Source organism: Salmo salar, chromosome ssa11 (assembly GCF_905237065.1).
Source record: "Salmo salar chromosome ssa11, Ssal_v3.1, whole genome shotgun sequence".
Lineage (NCBI taxonomy): Eukaryota > Metazoa > Chordata > Actinopteri > Salmoniformes > Salmonidae > Salmo > Salmo salar.
Genome location: NC_059452.1, coordinates 45,251,992 through 45,273,515, shown reverse-complemented (window position 1 = coordinate 45,273,515; position 21,524 = coordinate 45,251,992). Strand labels below are relative to the sequence as shown.

The following is a 21,524-nucleotide window of genomic DNA, read 5'->3' as shown; positions in this document are numbered from 1 at the left end:
TCACAGTTTATTAGGCTACAGATTAAATTACTTCACAGTGTATTAGGCTACAGATTAAATGACTTCACAGTTTATTAGCCTACAGATTAAATGACTTCACAGTTTCTTAGGCTACAGATGAAATGACTTCACAGTTTATTAGGCTACAGATTAAATGACTTCACAGTTTATTAGGCTACAGATTAAATGACTTCACAGTTTATTAGGCTACAGATTAAATGACTTCACAGTTTATTAGCCTACAGATTAAATTACTTCACAGTGTATTAGGCTACAGATTAAATGACTTCACAGTTTATTAGGCTACAGATTAAATGACTTCACAGTTTCTTAGGCTACAGATTAAATGACTTCACAGTTTATTAGGCTACAGATTAAATGACTTCACAGTTTCTTAGGCTACAGATTAAATGACTTCACAGTTTATTAGGCTACAGATAAAATTACTTCACAGTTTATTAGACTACATATTAAATGACTTCACAGTCTATTAGGCTACAGATTAAATGACTTCACAGTGTATTGGGCTACAGATTAAATGACTTCACAGTGTATTGGGCTACAGATTAAATGACTTCACAGTTTATTAGGCTACAGATTAAATGACTTCACAGTTTGACTACAGATTAAATGACTTCACCGTGTATTAGACTACAGATTAAATGACTTCACAGTTTATTAGGCTACAGATTAAATGATTTCACAGTTTATTAGGCTACAGATTAAATGACTTCACAGTGTATTAGACTACAGATTAAATGACTTGCAGCCTGATGAATTTCACAGGTTGATGAAAGTGAACAGTGATGGTCCTTTCCAATAAATATTGATGGTCTGATTCTGGTGAGATGCTTGATTGCAGTTTCACAAATAAAAAATATTCTCTCTTCTCCATAATAATGTCATCATGTAGACTAGCCTCCCTGTATCTGCCAGCTATTGGCTAGAGTACATGTGCCCAGACCAGAGTAGAGACATGAGCTGTTTAACACAACAGTTTTTAACTAAACTATCGGTAGAATTGAGAATGCCATGGAAACACATTGAACTTTTAGATTTTTATTCTGTACATGAAAATATTTTGTGTGCACTACGTCATCACACACTGATTTGTATCAGCAACAAGTCAGTTTGGTGGAAACACCACTGGTGGGAAAATGTGCATATTTTCATTATTAATATTCTCATGAAAATATGTCACCGATTGGATGGAAACCGCTCTTTCTACTGCCCCTCCCCCGGACCTGTCTGGTTTCTCTCTCTTGGTCTCTCCCTCTCTCACCCTGTTGTTCTCTCTGTCTCTTTCTACTCCCCCTCCCCTCCCCTGGAACTGTCTGGTTTCTCTCTCTTGGTCTCTCCCTCTCTCTCACCCTGTTGTTCTCTCTTTCTACACCCCCCCCCCTCCCTGCCCCGGATCCTTCTAATCTCCCACTCTAGAGCTGATGGTCTGTCTGGTTTCTCTCTCTCTTGGTCACTCCCTATCCTCTCTCTCTCTCTCTCTCTCTCTCTCTCTCTCTCTCTCTCTTTCGCCCTGTCTCCCTCCCTCTTGTTCTCTCCCTTGCTCTTTCTCTCCACCCTGCTCTCTCTCTTGCTCTCTCTCTCCCTCTCGCTCTCTCTCTCTCTCTCTCTCTCTTTCGCCCTGTCTCCCTCCCTCTTGCTCTCTCCCTTGCTCTTTCTCTCCACCCTGCTCTCTCTTGCTCTCTCTCTCTCTCTCTCTCCCTCTCTCTCCGGTGGCAGGTTTGTCAGCGTGTTTTCCTTTCATGCTCTTGACAGGGGGATTTATTCAGCCGTGTGTGTGTGTGGGACTATTAGAAACCTATTGGTTTGGGCAGTAAATCACACTGACAAAGACTTTAAAGCTGAAACCAGTTTGATTTACACCTTGGATTTATTTCCTTCTGTTGATCCTGTTTTGATCATCATTTCATGAACCCTGATTGAACTCAGAGGTACGCGATGACAGAGAGATGGAGACAGAACCTGTCTGATGCACACACACACACAGCCCAGGTGCTTTTGCTGTAAGTGGGTCCTTTCCTCTGTGTCCTGCTGGGTCAGATGAACATTCTGACAGATCAGACTCCTGCTAAGTGGTCTCTTCTCTCTCACTTCCTCTCTCTCTCTCTGAATGGAGAGATGATTATGCTAACCAGGAGTGGCTGTAATGATGTCTCTAGGGTGGTGTAGTCCTACAAAGACAGGAGATGAGATCATGATTACTCTGAGAAGCATCATGATATTCTGTAATCGTCACGGCTAGTTTAGAAGCATCGTGACAGTGTCTGTAATCTTCACGGCTAGTTTAGAAGCATCATGACAGTGTCTGTAATCTTCACGGCTAGTTTAGAAGCATCATGACAGTGTCTGTAATCTTCACGGCTAGTTTAGAAGCATCATGACTGTCTGTAATCTTCACAGCTAGTTTAGAAGCATCATGACTGTCTGTAATCTTCACAGCTAGTTTAGAAGCATCATGACTGTCTGTAATCTTCACAGCTAGTTTAGAAGCATCATGACTGTCTGTAATCATCACAGCTAGTTTAAAAGCATCATGACAGTGTCTGTAATCTTCACGGCTAGTTTAGAAGCATCATGACTATGTCTGTAATCTTCACGGCTAGTTTAGAAGCATCATGATAGTCTGTAATCGTTACGGCTAGTTTAGAAGCATCATGACAGTGTCTGTAATCTTCACGGCTAGTTTAGAAGCATCATAATAGTCTGTAATCTTCACGGCTAGTTTAGAAGCATCATGATAGTCTGTAATCTTCACGGCTAGTTTAGAAGCATCATGATAGTCTGTAATCTTCACGGCTAGTTTAGAAGCATCATGACAGTGTCTGTAATCTTCACGGCTAGTTTAGAAGCATCATGAAAGTGTCTGTAATCTTTACGGCTAGTTTAGAAGCATCACGACAGTGTCTGTAATCTTTACGGCTAGTTTAGAAGCATCACGACAGTGTCTGTAATCTTCACGGGTAGTTTAGAAGCATCATGACAGTGTCTGTAATCTTTACGGCTAGTTTAGAAGCATCATGACAGTGTCTGTAATCTTCACGGCTAGTTTCGAAGCATCACGACAGTGTCTGTAATCTTCACGGCTAGTTTAGAAGCATCGTGACAGTGTCTGTAATCTTCACGGCTAGTTTAGAAGCATCGTGACAGTGTCTGTAATCTTCACGGCTAGTTTAGAAGCATCGTGACAGTGTCTGTAATCTTCACGGCTAGTTTAGAAGCATCGTGACAGTGTCTGTAATCTTCACGGCTAGTTTAGAAGCATCGTGACAGTGTCTGTAATCGTCACGGCTAGTTTAGAAGCATCGTGACAGTGTCTGTAATCTTCACGGCTAGTTTAGAAGCATCGTGACAGTGTCTGTAATCTTCACGGCTAGTTTAGAAGCATCGTGACAGTGTCTGTAATCTTCACGGCTAGTTTAGAAGCATCGTGACAGTGTCTGTAATCGTCACGGCTAGTTTAGAAGCATCGTGACAGTGTCTGTAATCTTCACGGCTAGTTTAGAAGCATCGTGACAGTGTCTGTAATCTTCACGGCTAGTTTAGAAGCATCATGACTGTCTGTAATCGTCACAGCTAGTTTAGAAGCATCATGACAGTGTCTGTAATCTTCACAGCTAGTTTAGAAGCATCATGACTGTCTGTAATCTTCACAGCTAGTTTAAAAGCATCATGACAGTGTCTGTAATCTTCACGGCTAGTTTAGAAGCATCATGACTATGTCTGTAATCTTCACGGCTAGTTTAGAAGCATCATGATAGTCTGTAATCGTTACGGCTAGTTTAGAAGCATCATGACAGTGTCTGTAATCTTCACGGCTAGTTTAGAAGCATCATGACAGTGTCTGTAATCTTCATGGCTAGTTTAGAAGCATCATGACAGTGTCTGTAATCGTCACGGCTAGTTTAGAAGCATCGTGACAGTGTCTGTAATCGTCACGGCTAGTTTAGAAGCATCGTGACAGTGTCTGTAATCTTCACGGCTAGTTTAGAAGCATCGTGACAGTGTCTGTAATCTTCACGGCTAGTTTAGAAGCATCATGACTGTCTGTAATCGTCACAGCTAGTTTAGAAGCATCATGACAGTGTCTGTAATCTTCACAGCTAGTTTAGAAGCATCATGACTGTCTGTAATCTTCACAGCTAATTTAAAAGCATCATGACAGTGTCTGTAATCTTCACGGCTAGTTTAGAAGCATCATGACTATGTCTGTAATCTTCACGGCTAGTTTAGAAGCATCATGATAGTCTGTAATCGTTACGGCTAGTTTAGAAGCATCATGACAGTGTCTGTAATCTTCACGGCTAGTTTAGAAGCATCATGACAGTGTCTGTAATCTTCATGGCTAGTTTAGAAGCATCATGACAGTGTCTGTAATCGTCACGGCTAGTTTAGAAGCATCGTGACAGTGTCTGTAATCTTCACGGCGAGTTTAGAAGCATCGTGACAGTGTCTGTAATCTTCACGGCTAGTTTAGAAGCATCGTGACAGTGTCTGTAATCTTCACGGCTAGTTTAGAAGCATCGTGACAGTGTCTGTAATCTTCACGGCTAGTTTAGAAGCATCGTGACAGTGTCTGTAATCTTCACGGCTAGTTTAGAAGCATCGTGACAGTGTCTTTAATCTTCACGGCTAGTTTAGAAGCATCATGATAGTCTGTAATCTTCACGGGTAGTTTAGAAGCATCATGATAATCTGTAATCGTTACGGCTAGTTTAGAAGCATCAAGATAGTCTGTAAACTTCACGGCTAGTTTAGAAGCATCATGACAGTGTCTGTAAACTTCACGGCTAGTTTAGAAGCATCATGACAGTGTCTGTAATCTTCACGGCTAGTTTAGAAGCATCATGACAGTGTCTGTAATCTTCACGGCTAGTTTAGAAGCATCGTGACAGTGTCTGTAATCGTCACGGCTAGTTTAGAAGCATCGTGACAGTGTCTGTAATCTTCACGGCTAGTTTAGAAGCATCATGATAGTCTGTAATCGTTACGGCTAGTTTAGAAGCATCATGACAGTGTCTGTAATCTTCACGGCTAGTTTAGAAGCATCATGACTATGTCTGTAATCTTCACGGCTAGTTTAGAAGCATCATGATAGTCTGTAATCGTTACGGCTAGTTTAGAAGCATCATGACAGTGTCTGTAATCTTCACGGCTAGTTTAGAAGCATCATGACAGTGTCTGTAATCTTCATGGCTAGTTTAGAAGCATCATGACAGTGTCTGTAATCGTCACGGCTAGTTTAGAAGCATCGTGACAGTGTCTGTAATCTTCACGGCGAGTTTAGAAGCATCGTGACAGTGTCTGTAATCTTCACGGCTAGTTTAGAAGCATCGTGACAGTGTCTGTAAACTTCACGGCTAGTTTAGAAGCATCGTGACAGTGTCTGTAATCTTCACGGCTAGTTTAGAAGCATCGTGACAGTGTCTGTAATCTTCACGGCTAGTTTAGAAGCATCGTGACAGTGTCTTTAATCTTCACGGCTAGTTTAGAAGCATCATGATAGTCTGTAATCTTCACGGCTAGTTTAGAAGCATCATGATAATCTGTAATCGTTACGGCTAGTTTAGAAGCATCAAGATAGTCTGTAAACTTCACGGCTAGTTTAGAAGCATCATGACAGTGTCTGTAAACTTCACGGCTAGTTTAGAAGCATCATGACAGTGTCTGTAATCTTCACGGCTAGTTTAGAAGCATCATGACAGTGTCTGTAATCTTCACGGCTAGTTTAGAAGCATCGTGACAGTGTCTGTAATCGTCACGGCTAGTTTAGAAGCATCGTGACAGTGTCTGTAATCTTCACGGCTAGTTTAGAAGCATCGTGACAGTGTCTGTAATCTTCACGGCTAGTTTAGAAGCATCGTGACAGTGTCTGTAATCTTCACGGCTAGTTTAGAAGCATCGTGACAGTGTCTGTAATCGTCACGGCTAGTTTAGAAGCATCGTGACAGTGTCTGTAATCTTCACGGCTAGTTTAGAAGCATCGTGACAGTGTCTGTAATCTTCACGGCTAGTTTAGAAGCATCATGACTGTCTGTAATCGTCACAGCTAGTTTAGAAGCATCATGACAGTGTCTGTAATCTTCACAGCTAGTTTAGAAGCATCATGACTGTCTGTAATCTTCACAGCTAGTTTAAAAGCATCATGACAGTGTCTGTAATCTTCACGGCTAGTTTAGAAGCATCATGACTATGTCTGTAATCTTCACGGCTAGTTTAGAAGCATCATGATAGTCTGTAATCGTTACGGCTAGTTTAGAAGCATCATGACAGTGTCTGTAATCTTCACGGCTAGTTTAGAAGCATCATGACAGTGTCTGTAATCTTCATGGCTAGTTTAGAAGCATCATGACAGTGTCTTTAATCGTCACGGCTAGTTTAGAAGCATCGTGACAGTGTCTGTAATCGTCACGGCTAGTTTAGAAGCATCGTGACAGTGTCTGTAATCTTCACGGCTAGTTTAGAAGCATCGTGACAGTGTCTGTAATCTTCACGGCTAGTTTAGAAGCATCATGACTGTCTGTAATCGTCACAGCTAGTTTAGAAGCATCATGACAGTGTCTGTAATCTTCACAGCTAGTTTAGAAGCATCATGACTGTCTGTAATCTTCACAGCTAATTTAAAAGCATCATGACAGTGTCTGTAATCTTCACGGCTAGTTTAGAAGCATCATGACTATGTCTGTAATCTTCACGGCTAGTTTAGAAGCATCATGATAGTCTGTAATCGTTACGGCTAGTTTAGAAGCATCATGACAGTGTCTGTAATCTTCACGGCTAGTTTAGAAGCATCATGACAGTGTCTGTAATCTTCATGGCTAGTTTAGAAGCATCATGACAGTGTCTGTAATCGTCACGGCTAGTTTAGAAGCATCGTGACAGTGTCTGTAATCTTCACGGCGAGTTTAGAAGCATCGTGACAGTGTCTGTAAACTTCACGGCTAGTTTAGAAGCATCATGACAGTGTCTGTAAACTTCACGGCTAGTTTAGAAGCATCATGACAGTGTCTGTAATCTTCACGGCTAGTTTAGAAGCATCATGACAGTGTCTGTAATCTTCACGGCTAGTTTAGAAGCATCATGACTGTCTGTAATCGTCACAGCTAGTTTAGAAGCATCATGACTGTCTGTAATCATCACAGCTAGTTTAAAAGCATCATGACTGTCTGTAATCATCACAGCTAGTTTAAAAGCATCATGACAGTGTCTGTAATCTTCACGGCTAGTTTAGAAGCATCATGACAGTGTCTGTAATCTTTACGGCTAGTTTAGAAGCATCATGATAATCTGTAATCGTTACGTCTAGTTTAGAAGCATCAAGACAGTGTCTGTAATGTTCACGGCTAGTTTAGAAGCATCATGACAGTGTCTGTAATCTTCACGGGTAGTTTAGAAGCATCATGACAGTGTCTGTAATCTTTACGGCTAGTTTAGAAGCATCATGATAGTCTGTAATCTTCACGGCTAGTTTAGAAGCATCATGACAGTGTCTGTAATCTTCACGGGTAGTTTAGAAGCATCATGACAGTGTCTGTAATCTTTACGGCTAGTTTAGAAGCATCATGATAATCTGTAAACTTCACGGCTAGTTTAGAAGCATCATGACAGTGTCTGTAATGTTCACGGCTAGTTTAGAAGCATCATGACAGTGTCTGTAATCTTCACGGCTAGTTTAGAAGCATCATGACAGTGTCTGTAATCTTCACGGCTAGTTTAGAAGCATCATGACAGTGTCTGAATCTTCACGGCTAGTTTAGAAGCATCGTGACAGTGTCTAATCTTCACGGCTAGTTTAGAAGCATCATGACAGTCTGTAATCTTCACGGCTAGTTTAGAAGCATTGTGACAGTGTCTGTAATCTTTACGGCTAGTTTAGAAGCATCATGACAGTGTCTGTAATCTTCACGGCTAGTTTAGAAGCATCGTGACAGTGTCTGTAATCTTCACAGCTAGTTTAGACACATCCATGCTTTACATCTAGATCATGTTAGAAAGATATGGAGAGTAAGAGAATATAAGTCAGTTTGAGAGCGAAAGAGACCAAGAGAGGGATGGGGTAAGAGAGTAACAAGAAGAGAGAAGAGAAGAGGTTCATAACACTGTGGTTCATCTGTAGCTTCAGTCACAGTGGACAAGGAGAAGCTGAGGCAGGGGGGTGGCAGGGTTGGAGGCTGAGGCAGGGGTGGAGGGGTTGGGGGGCTGAGGCAGGGGGGTGGCAGGGTTGGGTAGCGGAGGCAGGGGGTGGCAGGGTTGGGTGGCGGAGGCAGGGGGTGGAGGGGTTGGGTGGCGGAGGCAGGGGGGTGGCAGGGTTGGGTGGCGGAGGCAGGGGGTGGCAGGGTTGGGTGGCGGAGGCAGGGGGTGGCAGGGTTGGGGGGCTGAGGCAGGGGTGGAGGGGTTGGGGGGCTGAGGAAGGGGGGTGGAGGGGTTGGGGGGCTGAGGCAGGGGGTGGAGGGGTTGGGGGGGCTGAGGCAGGGGTGGAGGGGTTGGGGGGCTGAGCCAGGGGTGGAGGGGTTGGGGGTACAGTAGGACTGAGGTACAGTATGTCTGATGAGGACTGAGGTACAGTAGGTCTGATGAGGACTGAGGTACAGTAGGACTGAGGTACAGTAGGTCTGATGAGGACTGAGGTACAGTAGGACTGAGGTACAGTAGGTCTGATGAGGACTGAGGTACAGTAGGTCTGAGGTGCAGTAGGTCTGATGAGGACTGAGGTACAGTAGGTCTGAGGTGCAGTAGGTCTGATGAGGACTGAGGTACAGTAGGACTGAGGTACAGTAGGTCTGATGAGGACTGAGGTACAGTAGGTCTGATGAGGACTGAGGTACAGTAGGTCTGATGAGGACTGAGGTACAGTAGGTCTGAGGTACAGTAGGTTATGAGGACTGAGGTACAGTAGGTCTGACGAGGACTGAGGTACAGTAGGTCTGATGAGGACTGAGGTACAGTAGGTCTGATGAGGACTGAGGTACAGTAGGACTGATGAGGACTGAGGTACAGTAGGACTGATGAGGATATTAATATGTGATGTGTGTTCCTCCCAGGAACTGGAGAACCTGAGGAAGCAAGCAGAGATCATCCCTCAACTGATGGCAGAGTGTGAGAGCATCACAGAGAAACTACAGGTACTGAACCCTAACCCCTACACCCTAATCACTAACCCCTCAACTCATGGCAGAGTGTGAGAGCATCACAGAGAAACTACAGGAACTGAACCCTAACCCCTACACCCTAAACACTAACCCCTACACCCTAAACACTAACCCCTCAACTCATGGCAGAGTGTGAGAGAATCACAGAGAAACTTCAGGTACTGAACCCTAACCCCTACACCCTAACACTAACCCCTCAACTCATGGCAGAGTGTGAGAGCATCACAGAGAAACTACAGGTACTGAACCCTAACCCCTACACCCTAAACACTAACCCCTCAACTCATGGCAGAGTGTGAGAGCATCACAGAGAAACTACAGGTACTGAACCCTAACCCCTACACCCTAAACACTAACCCCTCAACTCATGGCAGAGTGTGAGAGTATCACAGAGAAACTATAGGTACTGAACCCTAAGCCAATAAGCTGGAACTGTGAGTGACACACTCTCTCTCTCTGTATTTATGTATTTATTTGTATGTATATGTTCTGTATTAATAACAGGTCCATTATATTCTGCACGGTTCTGTATTAATAACAGGTCCATTATATTCCGCACGGTTCTGTATTAATAACAGGTCCATTATATTCCGCATGGTTCTGTATTAATAACAGGTCCATTATATTCAGCATGGTTCTGTATTAATAACAGGTCCATTATATTCCGCATGGTTCTGTATTAATAACAGGTCCATTATATTCCGCATGGTTCTGTATTAATAACAGGTCCATTATATTCCGCATGGTTCTGTATTAATAACAGGTCCATTATGTTCCACATGGTTCTGTATTAATAACAGGTCCATTAGTGTTCTATTTAGAACTATGATGAGTGTCCTGTATATCGTGTTAAATGGTTGCTATGATCCACACTGTTATTAAAAGGTATTCTCTCCTAGAGAATAGACTAGAGTGGAGAGTTACATTTTCAACAATGGAAACTATTTGAATCACAGTTCTGTTTGATCACAGTTCTGTTTAATCACAGTTCTGTTTGATCACAGTTCTATTGAATCACAGTTCTATTTGATTACAGTTCTGTTGCGTCACAGTTCTATTGAATCACAGTTCTATTTGATCACAGTTCTATTTGATCACAGTATTGTAATTACAGATCTCTCCTCTTGAATATGAAGAGCATTCTTCTCATAAAGACATGGGACGCATCCCAAATGGCAACCTATTCCCTTTATAGTGCACTACTCAGTGGCCTTGTGGTTTTAGTGTCCGTCCTGAGATTGGAAGGTTAGGATTTCCATCCCCAGCCGAGTCGTACCAAAGATTGTAAAAATGGGACCTGATGCGTCTCTGCTTGGCACTCGGCATTAAGAAGATAGATTGAAGGTAAAGCCCTGCGATAGACTAGCATTCTGTCTAGGGGGTGTACTGGTACATCAAGCTGCGTCATGCTACAGAAACAGGAGATGGGCTCCTGCCCTATGAGCCATTCTGGCTACATACTTACTTCAGAAAGGAAACACCACCTGTACGTTTAACCATTCATTAGAAAAGATTACAATGCATGTCTAGGAGTTAGGGCTCTGATCCTTCAGGGTAGCTCACTGCCAAAACCAAGCGTTAGGGCTCTGATCCTTCAGGGTAGTTCACTACCAAAACCAAGCGTTAGGCGTTAGGACTCTACTCCTTCAGGGTAGCTCACTGCCAAAACCAAGCGTTAGGGCTCTGCTCCTTCAGCGTAGCTCACTGCCAGAACCAAGTGTTAGGACTCTGCTCCTTCAGGGTAGCTCACTGCCAAAACCAAGCGTTAGGTGTTAGGGCTCTGATCCTTCAGGGTAGCTCACTGCCAGAACCAAGCGTTAGGGCTCTGATCCTTCAGGATAGCTCACTGCCAGAACCAAGCGTTAGGTGTTAGGGCTCTGATCCTTCAGGGTAGCTCACTGCCAGAACCAAGCGTTAGTGCTCTGATCCTTCAGGATAGGTCACTGCCAGAACCAAACGTTAGGTGTTAGGGCTCTACTCCTTCAGGGTAGCTCACTGCCAAAACCAAGCGTTAGGGCTCTGCTCCTTCAGCGTAGCTCACTGCCAGAACCAAGTGTTAGGACTCTGCTCCTTCAGGGTAGCTCACTGCCAAAACCAAGCGTTAGGTGTTAGGGCTCTGATCCTTCAGGGTAGCTCACTGCCAGAACCAAGCGTTAGGGCTCTGATCCTTCAGGGTAGCTCACTGCCAGAACCAAGCGTTAGTGCTCTGATACTTCAGGGTAGCTCACTGCCAGAACCAAGCGTTAGGTGTTAGGGCTCTACTCCTTCAGGGTAGCTCACTGCCAAAACCAAGCATTAGGGCTCTGGTCCTTCAGGGTAGCTCACTGCCAGAACCAAGCGTTAGGACTCTGCTCCTTCAGGGTAGCTCACTGCCAGAACCAAGCGTTAGGACTCTGCTCCTTCAGGGTAGCTCACTACCAAAACCAAGCGTTAGGTGTTAGTGCTCTGATCCTTCAGGATAGGTCACTGCCAGAACCAAGCGTTAGGTGTTAGGGCTCTACTCCTTCAGGGTAGCTCACTGCCAAAACCAAGCATTAGGGCTCTGGTCCTTCAGGGTAGCTCACTGCCAGAACCAAGCGTTAGGACTCTGCTCCTTCAGGGTAGCTCACTGCCAGAACCAAGCGTTAGGACTCTGCTCCTTCAGGGTAGCTCACTACCAAAACCAAGCGTTAGGTGTTAGGGCTCTGGTCCTTCAGGGTAGCTCGCTGCCAGAACCAAGCGTTAGGACTCTGCTCCTTCAGGGTAGCTCACTACCAAAACCAAGCGTTAGGGCTCTGGTCCTTCAGGATAGCTCACTGTCAAAACCAAGCGTTAGGACTCTGCTCCTTCAGGGTAGCTCACTGCCAGAACCAAGCGTTAGGACTCTGCTCCTTCAGGGTAGCTCACTACCAAAACCAAGCGTTAGGGCTCAGATCCTTCAGGGTAGCTCACTGCCAGAACCAAGCGTTAGGGCTCTGATCCTTCAGGGTAGCTCACTGCCAAAACCAAGCGTTAGGGATCTGATCCTTCAGGGTAGCTCATTGCCAAAACCAAGTGTTAGGCGTTAGGACTCTGCTCCTTCAGGGTAGCTCACTGCCAAAACCAAGCGTTAGGCGTTAGGACTCTACTCCTTCAGGGTAGCTCACTGCCAAAACCAAGCATTAGGTGTTAGGACTCTGCTCCTTCAGGGTAGCTCACTGCCAAAACCAAGCGTTAGGTGTTAGGGCTCTGCTCCTTCAGGGTAGCTCACTGCCAGAACCAAGTGTTAGGTGTTAGGACTACTCCTTCAGGGTAGCTCACTGCCAGAACCAAGTGTTAGGACTCTGCTCCTTCAGGTGGCTCACTGCCAGAACCAAGCTTTAGGACTCTGCTCCTTCAGGGTAGCTCACTGCCAGAACCAAGCGTTAGGGCTCTGATACTTCAGGGTAGCTCACTGCCAGAACCAAGTGTTAGGTGTTAGGACTCTGCTCCTTCAGGGTAGCTCACTGCCAGAACCAAGTGTTAGGCGTTAGGACTCTACTCCTTCAGGGTAGCTCACTGCCAGAACCAAGTGTTAGGCGTTAGGACTCTGCTCCTTCACGGTAGCTCACTGCCAAAACCAAGCATTAGGGCTCTGCTCCTTCAGGGTAGCTCACTGCCAGAACCAAGTGTTAGGACTCTGCTCCTTCAGGGTAGCTCACTGCCAGAACCAAGCGTTAGGGCTCTGATCCTTCAGGGTAGCTCACTGCCAGAACCAAGCATTAGGGCTCTGCTCCTTCAGGGTAGCTCACTGCCAGAACCAAGCGTTAGGGCTCTGATCCTTCAGGGTAGCTCACTGCCAGAACCAAGTGTTAGGCGTTAGGACTCTACTCCTTCAGGGTAGCTCACTGCCAGAACCAAGTGTTAGGACTCTGCTCCTTCAGGGTAGCTCACTGCCAGAACCAAGCGTTAGGGCTCTGATCCTTCAGGGTAGCTCACTGCCAGAACCAAGTGTTAGGCGTTAGGACTCTGCTCCTTCAGGGTAGCTCACTGCCAGAACCAAGTGTTAGACGTTAGGACTCTGCTCCTTCAGGGTAGCTCACTGCCAGAACCAAGTGTTAGACGTTAGGACTCTGCTCCTTCAGGGTAGCTCACTGCCAGAACCAAGCGTCATATGAAGATGATAATATAACTACAGGCAGTGAGGACGATATGCTCTATCAAATCCCCCAAGCCAGGCAATTAACTATGTGAAGTCAGAATGCGTTGTTTAAGACTCTCAATAGACCAGGTCATTCTACCATACAGGACTGACTACTAGCCAGTGTGTGAATACTATGTGTAGTGTGAGCTAATGCAGCCATATGACACTCTTGGAACATGGGAAATATACTAGTATGAACCGACCTGCCATAGTGACATCATGTCGGGTGGATCATGAGGATATTCTACCTATGAACACAGTCAACCACCTGCAATATACTGTAGCTGCACCGACGTGTGGCCTTGCTGAGCAAGATGAGCTGTCATCTTGGTACATGAGAATATTTGACCAATGAGCCCAGCCAGCCACCTGCAAAATAAATGCAGCGCCGGTGTTATATACTGTATCAGATGCGATGCAGAACAGAAGCAACATAGCTACTGGAACGTTAGGCTGACACAATCATGATCATGTTAGCAATACTGATGGAACTAATGTAGACTCCACACTCAGAATTCCAATACTGATGGAACTAATGTAGACTCCACACTCAGAATTCCAATACTGATGGAACTAATGTAGCCTCCACACTCAGAATTCCAATACTGATGGAACTAATGTAGCCTCCACACTCAGAATTCCAATACTGATGGAACTAATGTAGCCGCCACACTCAGAATTCCAATACTGATGGAACTAATGTAGGCTCCACACTCAGAATTCCAATACTGATGGAACTAATGTAGGCTCCACACTCAGAATTCCAATACCGACGGAGCTAATGTAGGCTCCACACTCAGAATTCCAATACTGATGGAGCTAATGTAGGCTCCACACTCAGAATTCCAATACTGATGGAGCTAATGTAGGCTCCACACTCAGAATTCCAATACTGATGGAACTAATGTAGGCTCCACATTCAGAATTCCAATCGAGTGTAACATCGTAAGCAGTAGAGGATTATGGCTCATCATCCGTGACCAATTTGATCCGTGACCGATTTGAGCCGTGACTGATTTGAGAATCCGTGCCGATGCAGGAGTGGGCGGCCCATAGCTCAGACCTGGCCCTCAAACGCTGACAAAGGAACCAGAGCCGTGACGAGTTCCAGGATCCTGTCATTGGTTGCCAGCATCCGTGTTGAACAGGGGTTAGCCAGGGGCCGCCCGTGCTCAGCATGCAGGTAGGGTAACAGGAAATTGAGGACCAGGCAGTGCTAGTTCTTGTTATGATGACTGATGTTCCATTGCTATTTCTTCATCGCTGAGTGCATAAGTACTGTTTACATGTAAGTGTCCATAATACAATATCATTTTAGATATCATGCTAGATTAAAGGGACTGAAGAACCCATGAAAGCCATCAAACTAACCGCCTCTAGCAAAGGTTAATGTAAACCCAACACCATTGCCTTAAGTGAACTCAAACTTGTGCTACTGAGAGATGGTCTTGATATGCACGTTGGTCTCTGTGGTATGGTAGCTGGTCTCCAGTAGAGACAGATCTGTCAACCAGGTGAAAGAGTTATGGCACATTCAGATAGTAGAACGGGGGTATTGAACTCTGACCCTATGAGGTCCAGACTACTTCTGGTTGTCTGTCGTACCTGATAATTCTTTGCTCCCGTCTAGTGTTCTAGGTCTAAATCAGTCCCTGATTAGAGGGGAAGAATGAAAAGTTAAAGAGCAGCGGGACTGGCTTGGAAGGCCAGATTTAGAATATCGGAGGGCCAGATTTAGAATATCGGAGGGCCAGATTTAGAATATCGGAGGGCCAGATTTAGAATATCAGAGGGCCAGATTTAGAATATCAGAGGGCCAGATTTAGAATATCGGAGGGCCAGATTTAGAATTTGATTGGGATTGGGCCTCCCGAGTGGCACAACGGTCTAAGGCACTGCATCGCAGTGCTAGAGGCATCACTACAGACTCAGGTTCGATCCCAGGCTGTATCACAACCGGCTGTGATCGGGAGTCCCATAGGGCGGTGCACAACTGACCCAGTGTCGTCCGGGTTAGGGGAGGGTTTGACCTGGGGGGGATTTACTTGGCTCATCGCGCTCTAGCGACTCCTTGTGGCAGGCCGCACGTCAGGTGAACGGTGTTTCCTAAGTGGGCGGGTGTTAAGAAGTGGGGTTTTGATGGGTCATGTTTCGGAGGATGCATGAGTCAACCTTCGCCTCCCGAGCCTGTTGGGGAGTTGCAGCAATAAAACAAGATTGAAATTGGGGAGAAATCATTTTTCATTGGACCCCCCGGTGTAGAGAGAACATGATTAGCTGCTATGTAGACAGAGGAATCATATCAGCAATATACAGTGCCTTCGGAAAGTACTCAGACCGCTTGACTTTTTCCAAATTTTGTTACGTTACAACCTTATTCTAAAATGGATTAAATAAATAAAAATCCCCAGCAATCCACACACAATACCCCATAATGACATCACAATACCCCATAATGACAAAGCGAAAACAGGTTTTGGGGAATTTTTGCAAATGTATTAAAGATACTTATGGGGTCTGAATACTTTACGTAAGTATTCAGACCCTTTGCTATGAGACTCAAAATTGAGCTCAGGTGCATCCTTGTTTCCAATGAACCTTCCAGAAGGACAACCATCATTACAGCACTCCACCAATCAGGCCTTTATGGTTGGGTGGCCAGACAGAAGCCACTCCTCAGTAAAAGGCACATGACAACCCACTTGGAGTTTGCCAAAATGCACCTAAAGACTCAGACCTTGAAAAACAAGATTCTCTGGTCTGATGAAACCAAGATTGAACTCTTTGGCCTGAATGCCAAGCGTCACATCTGGAGGAAACCTGGCACCATCCCTACGGTGAAGCATGGTGGTGGCAGCATCATGCTGTAGGGATGTTTTTCAGCGGCAGGGACTGAGAGACTAGTCAGAATCGAGGTAAAGATGAATGGAGCAAAGTACAGAGAGATCCTTGATGAAAACCTGCTCTAGAGCACTCAGGACCTCAGACTGGGGCAAAGGTTCTCCTTCCAACAGGACAACGACCGTAAGCACACAGCCAAGACAATGCAGGAGTGGCTTCAGGACAAATCTCTGAATGTCCTTGAGTGCTCCAGCCAGAGCCCGGACTTGAACCCGATCCAACATCTCTGGAGAGACCTGAAAATAGCTGTGCAGCAACGCTCCCCATCCAACCTGACAGAGCTTGAGAGGATCTGCAAAGAAGAATGGGAGAAACTCTCCAAATACAAGTGTGTCAAGCTTGTAGCATCATACCCAAGAAGAATCGATGCTGAAATCGCTGCCAACGGTGCTTCAACAAAGTACTGAGTAAAGGGTCAGAATACTTAAGTAAATGTGATATTTTATTTTTTATAAATTAGCAAACTTTTCTAAAAACCTATTTTTGCTTTGTCATTATGGGGTATTGTGTGTATGTCATAGTTTTCGTAAGGAGAGGACCAAAACGCAGCCGGGACATGTATACTCATCTTCTTTATTGACGGGAAAAGAAGGAAAAAACCAAACAAACACGTATACAAAAATAACAAAACGATGAACGACAAAATAACAGTCTTGAAGGCAACACAGCAATCCAAGAACAATCTCCCACAAACACGTAACCAAACACATACCCATATATAGGACTCTCAATCAGAGGCAACTAGAAAACACCTGCCTCCAATTGAGAGTCCAACCCCAATAAACTAGACGTAGAAATACAAAAGACTAGAGACCACATAGAAATACAAACATAGAACATAACCCCAAAAACCTGGAACTAACTAAACCAACACCCTACTAAATAAATCACCACCCCGAGCCACATAAACAAAATACCTTCTGCCACCTTCTGCCACGTCCTGACCAAACTACAATAACAAATAACCCTTATACTGGTCAGGACGTGACAGTGTAGATTGATGATGGGAAAAATGTATTTAATACATTTTAGAGTACAGCTGTAACATAACAAAATGTGGGAAAAGTCAAGAGGTCTGGATACTTTCCGAAGGCACTGTACATAATATATCTAACCAGACTCTTTTCTGTTTAGACTGCTGCTGTAAACCTGAGTAATACAGGGTAAAGCTGTATCGGTGGCAACGCTGTATGGATAGTATATATTTGTGGTTCTGATGTGAAGCTGTATGTATCAGTAGTGACAAGGTAATAGTATATGTTTCTGAATGAGATGTGAAGCAGTATGTATCGGTAGTGACAAGGTAATAGTATATGTTTCTGAATGAGATGTGAAGCTGTATGTATCGGTAGTGACAAGGTAATAGTATATGTTTCTGAATGAGATGTGAGCTGTATGTATCGGTAGTGACAAGGTAATAGTATATGTTTCTGAATGAGATGTGAAGCTGTATGTATCGGTAGTGACAAGGTAATAGTATATGTTTCTGAATGAGATGTGAGCTGTATGTATCGGTAGTGATGCTGTGTGGATAGGAGCTGTGTTGTTGTTGTGGTTCTGATGTGATCTATATGAGTAGTGAAGCTATATCAGTAATGATGTTATATATATATATCGGTAGTAACTCACCTCCCTCGGTCATCTGACAGCCTCACAGCGTATTTCCTCAGCCAAGCTGTCATCGGTGCGGTGGCATGTAGCCCGACTATGGAGGGGAATAAAACCAACAATGACATGCCTCAAATACTTCAGCTTCAGGTCCAACCCAGCTAGATAGAGTAGGGAGGGGAATAAAACCAACAATGTCTTGGCTCCGATGCCTCCTCTCCCTTTAGACACAATGGATCAGAGAACCCCCTCAGCAAGCTATTAGACATAGACTCAAATAGCACTGACATTCCTGTTCAAAGCAATATTCACTAGTGGTTGTCATGGCAGAATAGCTCAGAACACCACTGAGCAGCGCAGAATGCTGCTCTCTTCTCTGTCAAACAAATGCAGCAACAATGGTAACAACCATCGTGATGATCGCACGTTAGCATCTCCACCATATTGGATGTATTGTATCACACTAAAGCTCCATGGTCTGAAGGGGTTATATCCATTCTATTAACTCTAGCTCTATACCAGACAGTATCAGTAGTGTCTGGTCCAGTGGTCTCTCTATTTAAAGCGGGTTATATCCATTCTATTAACTCTAGCTCTATACCAAACAGTATCAGTAGTGTCTGGTCCAGTGCTCTCTCTATTTAAAGCGGGTTATATCCATTCTATTAACTCTAGCTCTATACCAGGCAGTAGTGTCTGGTCCAGTGGTCTCTATTTAAAGCAGGTTATATCCATTCTATTAACTCTAGCTCTATACCAGACAGTATCAGCAGTGTCTGGTCCAGTGGTCTCTCTATTTAAAGCGGGTTATATCCATTCTATTAACTCTAGCTCTATACCAGACAGTATCAGTAGTGTCTGGTCCAGTGGTCTCGCTATTTAAAGCAGGTTATATCCATTCTATTAACTCTAGCTCTATACCAGACAGTATCAGTAGTGTCTGGTCCAGTGGTCTCTCTATTTAAAGCGGGTTATATCCATTCTATTAACTCTAGCTCTATACCAGACAGTATCAGTAGTGTCTGGTCCAGTGGTCTCTCTATTTAAAGCGGGTTATATCCATTCTATTAACTCTAGCTCTATACCAGACAGTATCAGTAGTGTCTGGTCCAGTGGTCTCTCTATTTAAAGCGGGTTATATCCATTCTATTAACTCTAGCTCTATACCAGACAGAATCAGTATTGTCTGGTCCAGTGGTCTCTCTATTTAAAGCAGGTCTCCCACACAGTGATCAGGTTTCAACAGTCAGCTGAGAAATGCCACCAGGCACCAGCGTAGACCTCCTATTTTAGCGCCCTCCCTCCCTCTCCCTCCCTCCTCCTCGCTCTCCCTCCCCCTCTCGCTCGCTCGCTCCCTCCCCCTACCTCCTTCTCCCTCCCTCCTCCTCGCTCTCCCTCCCCCTCCCTCTCCCTCCCTCCTCCTCCCTCCCTCCTCCTCGCTCTCCCTCCCCCTCTCGCTCGCTCCCCCTCTCCCTTTCGCTCTTTCTCTCCTCCCCTTCTCCCCCTCCATATTCTCTCAACCTAATAAACTTGCTAAATTAGCGACTAATATACGGTATTGTCTCTTATCTGTAGGCTGAGGTGAAAGTGATATACTGCCATAACTTTATAAATAACTAACTTCATATTTCCAATCTCTTTAGACAGCTGAGGTGAATTTAAAACGTTATTATATCAGTAATCTAACTCCATAATCTCTGTCTCTTTAGGCTGCTGAGGTGAAGAACAAGGACCTGGAGGATAGGATAGAGGGTCTTCAGGCCGACATCGAGGACAGCCAGTCCAAGCAGGGCAACGTGAAGGGAGAGCTGAAGAAGTTCATGGACGTCCTGGATGGGAAGATTGATGAGCTGCACGAGTTCCGGCAGGGCCTGTCCAAACTAGGGGTGGATAACTGAGGGAGGAAGGGACAGAGGAGAGGAGAGAGGGATGGAGGGATGACTAGTTAGTGATGGAGGGTTATAAATACCTTCAGGACAGGACTCTGTGGCGCCACTCCCCCAAAGTGGAGACCACACTGAACCAATCAGCTGTAAACACACTACACTACACAGTACAGAGAGGGAGGGAGGGATGGAGAGGGGGGGTAGAGAGAGGCCAGGGCAGGCAGGGGATCACCTGATGGTTCCATCTGGTGTATCAGTCAGTCAGTGTTCTGGAACTAGAACCTAGAGTCTCTCTCTGGTTACTGCTCTGTCTCTGTGAGGGGGGACAGGTTCCAGTTCTAGAACAGGTGACAGGTTCTATAGTTCTGTCTGTTGTTTCTACAGGCTGAACTAAGAAAGGGTTTAAAAGGGCTACATGTATTTAAACTACATCAACTAATGCAGTACAGCAACAGTTAAGTAATAATCACAGGTTATCCTACTGGCCTCTTTATGACATGAGGGAAATATAGAAGATATATACTTTTTAAGACTTGTCCTTATATATTGTTGCTTCATGTCGATCTCAGGTGTGTTTAAAGACAGTTTGTTACTTGTTAGTTAATATGCGCATACACGACAAATACATGACACGGCGGTGTCATCAAGTGCCTCAGGAGAACCGGCCAAACTAGACGGATGATGACCATGCATCACCGTAGTAACACACTAATTAAATATTGCTATGAAAATTAAAAATGTTTAAACATTATTTAAGGAATCCTAGTAGTGTGACAACCACAACAGGACAACAACCACCACAACAACAACAGCAACCACGACAGGACAACAACAACCACGATAGGACAACAACAACCACGACAGGACAACAACAACCACGACAGGACAACAACAACCACGACAGGACAACAACAACAACCACAACAGGACAACAACAACCACGACAGGACAACAACAACAACCACGACAGGACAACAACAACAACCACGACAGGACAACATCCACGACAGGACAATAACGTCAACAACATGACAATAACAACAACAGGACAAAATGAGAAAGAAGAAGAAGAGGAGAAAAAAGGAGAAAAATCTTGTTTGAAAAAGTAGTTATGTTGATGATGTCATAATGATGACATGAGACTGTGAAGGGAATGAACAGATGTTTGGTTCAATAACAGAAGTTTAAAGGGTTTAAAGGGTTTCAGTAAACATCAGCCTTTTGAATCTGCAGTCAGTCTGCAGGACTGTAATGTAATGCGCATAAGAAATGAAGACGAGGCTCCTTTTAGAAATGTGAATAGATGAAACCAGGACTTTATAGTCCGAGGAGGCAGAGAAACCCTAAACTATGCTAGACAACCTGTTTGTAACGAGTGCAATGTTTAATGAGGATTTTGCATGAATAATACTTCAGATTGCTTTCTGTCAGTTTTAGAGAACAAAAGTATGAAGTATGTCTTTAAAATCTGTTGTTCATATAGGATATGTGCTTCCTCCACTACTTTGGTCTGTTTGTTTTGTTAGTATGGTCAGTGGGGATATTTTAGTGGGGACTTGGTTGTTGCTGCTGGCTGGGTGAACTATAAACTAGGAACTATGGGAAAGAATACTTTATGAGAACAACACATGATCTGGGTCTTTAAATCAACCCTGTGAGTTATTTAGCTGATTTTCTTTGTGTTTGTTTGTGCCTATTACATTTAGTCTTTCTCTCTATGGAAATGGCCCCAGTATATATGACATTACCTTAACGTGTGGATGTTTCGCTACAGATATAATATATGGACCCATTTTTCTGGGCTCAACTTTTATATAATATAAT

At 44.4% G+C, this 21,524-nt stretch overlaps 1 protein-coding gene and 1 long non-coding RNA gene across 5 annotated transcripts in view; one reads left to right on the top strand and one right to left on the bottom strand.

The window, feature by feature from the left end:
- LOC106561749 (homer protein homolog 2) overlaps positions 1-19,808 on the top strand; it is a 206,940-nt gene extending 187,132 nt beyond the window's left edge. For all 4 annotated transcript variants that reach the window (XM_045689657.1, XM_045689655.1, XM_045689654.1 and 1 more), the window contains exons 8-9: positions 9,057-9,137; positions 19,524-19,808. In XM_045689657.1, the coding sequence (XP_045545613.1) occupies positions 9,057-9,137; positions 19,524-19,712 (270 nt within the window). In that variant the 3' untranslated portion in view covers positions 19,713-19,808. The remainder of the gene's footprint in view (positions 1-9,056; positions 9,138-19,523) is intronic.
- Positions 1,800-19,820, bottom strand: LOC106561751 (uncharacterized). The gene is made up of 3 exons (XR_001318888.2): positions 19,548-19,820; positions 17,836-17,911; positions 1,800-2,189 (listed from the first exon to the last, which is right to left on the bottom strand). It is a non-coding gene; the product is annotated as an uncharacterized lncRNA (long non-coding RNA).
- Positions 19,821-21,524: the final 1,704 nt, after the last annotated feature.